The sequence below is a fragment of the Pteropus vampyrus genome, unplaced genomic scaffold (assembly GCF_000151845.1).
Source record: "Pteropus vampyrus isolate Shadow unplaced genomic scaffold, Pvam_2.0 Scaffold638, whole genome shotgun sequence".
NCBI lineage: Eukaryota > Metazoa > Chordata > Mammalia > Chiroptera > Pteropodidae > Pteropus > Pteropus vampyrus.
Genome location: NW_011889419.1, coordinates 85,346 through 89,356, shown reverse-complemented (window position 1 = coordinate 89,356; position 4,011 = coordinate 85,346). Strand labels below are relative to the sequence as shown.

The following is a 4,011-nucleotide window of genomic DNA, read 5'->3' as shown; positions in this document are numbered from 1 at the left end:
ATAGCCAAAATGTATTTATTCTCTGTGTAATATTTAATTTTTATTAAATATTAACACCTGATAATAACTGCTTTTTAAAGGAATAAGCACAAAGTCTACCTACCCTTGGGCCAGAGTGCTGAAAAGCAAAAATCTGTCCGAAGAAATCGTAGGGGCAGCAATGATTAGTGACAGATCCAAGGGTAAAGTGAATCTTCAGAGAAAATAATATGGCAAAGACGTAAGAGTTTTCTCCAAGTGGTATTCTCCTTTATCTACCCATCTCGCAAGATATAGACTTTCTGATATTAAGGGAGCAGGCAACTAGCCTCAGAACTCATTTGGGAGCTGAAATATCTATGCATAAACTACAGAACCCCACTAAGGGTAAAAGAAGCCTAGGGACAGGATAGTGTTCTGAGAAAGACCATCAGAACATCTCACCTGTCAGTATTCTGGGAAGACTTGGGATGGGCGGGACAGTAGACAACAGATGGATGTTGAAACAAGAATTCGGGAAAGATAACAAAACAGAGGCTGTTCATGCTGATACACGAGAGGTACCCAGACTAGAGGATTTCAGCAAATTATCATAAAAGGGGAGCAAAGAAGAAATTTTGGAGGAGTATGGAACTCAGGAGAATTCATGGGAACTCTGATATACTCCTCCCAGGTTGCCCAAACAGTAAAGGCTTCTCTAGGATGTGGGGGAGATCGAGGAATTGTTTGAAGGGAACAAGTGTTGCAAAGCATGGAAATAATACAACTGAGCCACTGGTAGTATTAAAATACCATAGAGTATGAGAACGCTTTGCCGATACGCTGCAGTGACAGATGGGGAAATCAATTTGTGTACAGATTTTTCCTCTTTACCAACATTAATGGATCTCCTACTCTACGCCAAGGACTGGGGATACCACAATGGCTGCCATGTTCTCGGGGGACCGTGAGGTTCTCAAGGCACTTTCTATCTCCTTGAAAATTGGTTCTGTGACCGAAGTGGAAAAGAAACTTCAGATGGATATTTTCCATAAGCCACATTCTGAAGACCATTCTGAAGGTAAAGCACAGTGCAGGGAAATGAAGCACGATGCAATCGCTTCTATATCAGATTGTTGACGATCAAATAAAAGCTAAAACATGTGCTTCTCCTGGTTTGCTTAGCTACTTTTCTCTGTACAGCATATTGAAATATCATTTTTGCATTCTATTCCTCAGATTCAAAGTCTATGATTTAGTAATACAGACTCATTATATATCTGAAGACAGTGATGAAAAACCATTCTGCAATAACAACATTCATCCTGCTAGGATTAACAGATGACCCACACCTGCAGGTTTTTCTTTTAGTATTTCTGTTTCTCACCTACATTTTTACTGTTGCTGGAAATCTAATCATTATTCTCCTCACTCTGGTGGACTCTCACCTTAAAACACCCATGTACTTTTTCCTTCGGAATTTCTCCATGATAGAAATAATGTTTACAACTGCCTATGTTCCTCGATTCCTGTACAGCATGACAACTGGAGACAAACTTGTTACCTATACAGCTTGTGTCAGCCAATTATTTTTTCTCATCTTCATCGGGGCAACAGATTTTTTTCTTCTAACTGCCATGTCCTATGACCGCTATGTGGCCATCTGCAAACCCTTGCAGTACACCAGCATCATGAACGAAAGAGTATGCACCATTCTTGTCCTTTGCTGTTGGCTGATTGGGTTAATTGTTATACTTCCACTGCTTAGCCTGGGAGTTCAGCTAGATTTCTGTAGCTCCAACCTCATTGACCATTTTGGCTGTGATGCATCTCCTCTTCTGAAGATTGCATGCTCGGACACTCAATCAATAGAGCAGCTACTTTTAATCATGGCTGTGATGACTCTCATAGTCACCCTAGTTTGTGTAATCGTGTCCTACATGTACATCCTCAAGACTATTTTAAGGCTCCCTTCAGCTCAGCAAAGAAAAAAGGCTTTCTCTACCTGTTCTGCACACATGATTGTAGTTTTCATTACCTATGGAGGTTGTATCTTTATCTATATCAAGCCAGCAAAGGAAGAAGTGGCCCTTAATAAGGCGATGGCATTGCTCAATACCTCATTTGTCCCTTTAATGAATCTTTTCATTTACACTCTACGGAATAAACAAGTCAAACAAGCTTTCGTTGACTCTGTAAAAAAGATGGCATATTTTCAAAGAACTAGATAACTAAAATTGTATTTATTCAAAAGCAGATACATTAAGTATTTCATCTTTTACTATGTGTTCTAATTCAAATCTACAGTACAGAACTGCAGTTACAATCTGAGTAGCCGCAGAAATTTCTTTTCTATTACTCTTAACAACCACAGATTTATGCAATCCTTCTGGCCTTAATTCAAAGAGATCTTTCATAGTGGTTCACTTTCATAAAGGACCATGAATATTGATTTTCAGAAACTTGTAACAATAGTTCACGATCCTGTCTGAAGGATGTAACAAAGAAGGCAGTAACAAAATTTGAGTTTTACATTTGTCCATTAATTTCTTTAAATGAATAGATTTTCAGACAAAATTTATTTATCTGTGGATTCTGTTCTGGTCTAGTGTTCACTGTCTCAAGAAGAATGGGTAGTTGTAATTTGTTTCTAATCTTTTGGTAATGCAAACCATCCTGGTATTGAGTGAGATGGAACTATTTCATTACACTAATTTGTTGTTAAAGTGGAACATTTTTTTTTTTGAATTTACATCTTTTATTTTTATTATTACAGCCCTTCATTTTTTCTAGTTTTATTGAGATATAATATAGCATTGCATCAGTTCAAAGTGTACACTAAATGATTTTATATATATATATTCTGAAATTATTATAGTAAGTTTAGTTAACATCGATCACCTCACATAGTTATAATATTTTTCCTTGTGATGAGAATATTTTAAGATCTGCTTTCTAGCAACTTTCAAATAAACAATACAATATTATTAACGATAGTTACAATGTTGTACATTAAATCCTCAGAACCAATTTAGCTTATAGCTGGAAGTGTACCTTTTGACTACCTTCACATATTTCCCTCAGCCTCCACCTCTCACCTCTGGCGACTACCAATCTATTCTGTTCTTGTGCGTTTGGTTTTTTCAGATCTCACATATAAGTGATATCATAGATTATTTACCTTTCTCTTACTTATTTCACTTAGCATAATGTCCTCAAGGTCCATCCACGCTGTAAAAATGACAGGATTTCCTTCTTTTTTTATATTTTATTTTATTTTTCATTCTTTTTTTATTATGTTGACATTGGTTAACGAAATCCAGCATGTTTCAGGTGTACAATTCAACGGTAAGGCATATATATTTTGCATTTTGTGTTCACTGTCCATAGTTAGATTTCTTTCTATCACCACATATTTAACCTCTTTTACCCCATCTACCTCCTCCCTCCCACCCCACTCTCTGCTAACCACTAGTCTATAGTCCATGTCCATGAGTCTCTGTTTGTCCTGCTCATTTGTTGCTTTTAGGTTTATATCTCACATATAAGTGATACCATGTGATTTTCAATTTTTTCTGTCTGGCTTATTTCGCTTAGCATGATTATCTCGAGGTCCATCCATGTTGTCGCAAATGGCTGTATTTCATCTCTTCTTATGACTAATATTCCACTGTATATGTGTACCACAACTTCTTTAGCCAATCATGTATCGGAGGACTTTGGTTGCTTCCATGTCCTGGCCACTGTAAATAATGCTGCTATGAACATCGGTGTGCAAATATCTTTTCAGATAAGGGTTTTCAAGTCTTTGGGGTAAATATCCAGGAGAGGGATTGCTGGATCATATGGTAGATCAATTCTTAGTTTTTGAGGAACCTTCATACTGTTTTCCATAGTGGCTGTACCAATTTACAGTCCCACCAGCAGTGTCTGAGGGTTCCTTTTTCTCTGCATCCTCTCCAAAATTGTTGTTACTTGTCTTGTTGATTATAGCTATTCTAACAGATGTGAGATGGTATCTCATTGTGGTTTTGATTTGCATTTCCCTAATAG

General features: G+C 37.1%; 1 protein-coding gene across 1 annotated transcript; it reads left to right on the top strand.

Annotated features, from left to right (window-relative positions):
* The first annotated feature begins 1,250 nt into the window (after positions 1-1,250).
* On the top strand, positions 1,251-2,189 carry LOC105308913 (olfactory receptor 6C2-like). Its single transcript, XM_011384979.1, has one exon. It carries the CDS (start codon positions 1,251-1,253, stop codon positions 2,187-2,189), a length of 939 nt encoding a protein of 312 aa, XP_011383281.1.
* Positions 2,190-4,011: the final 1,822 nt, after the last annotated feature.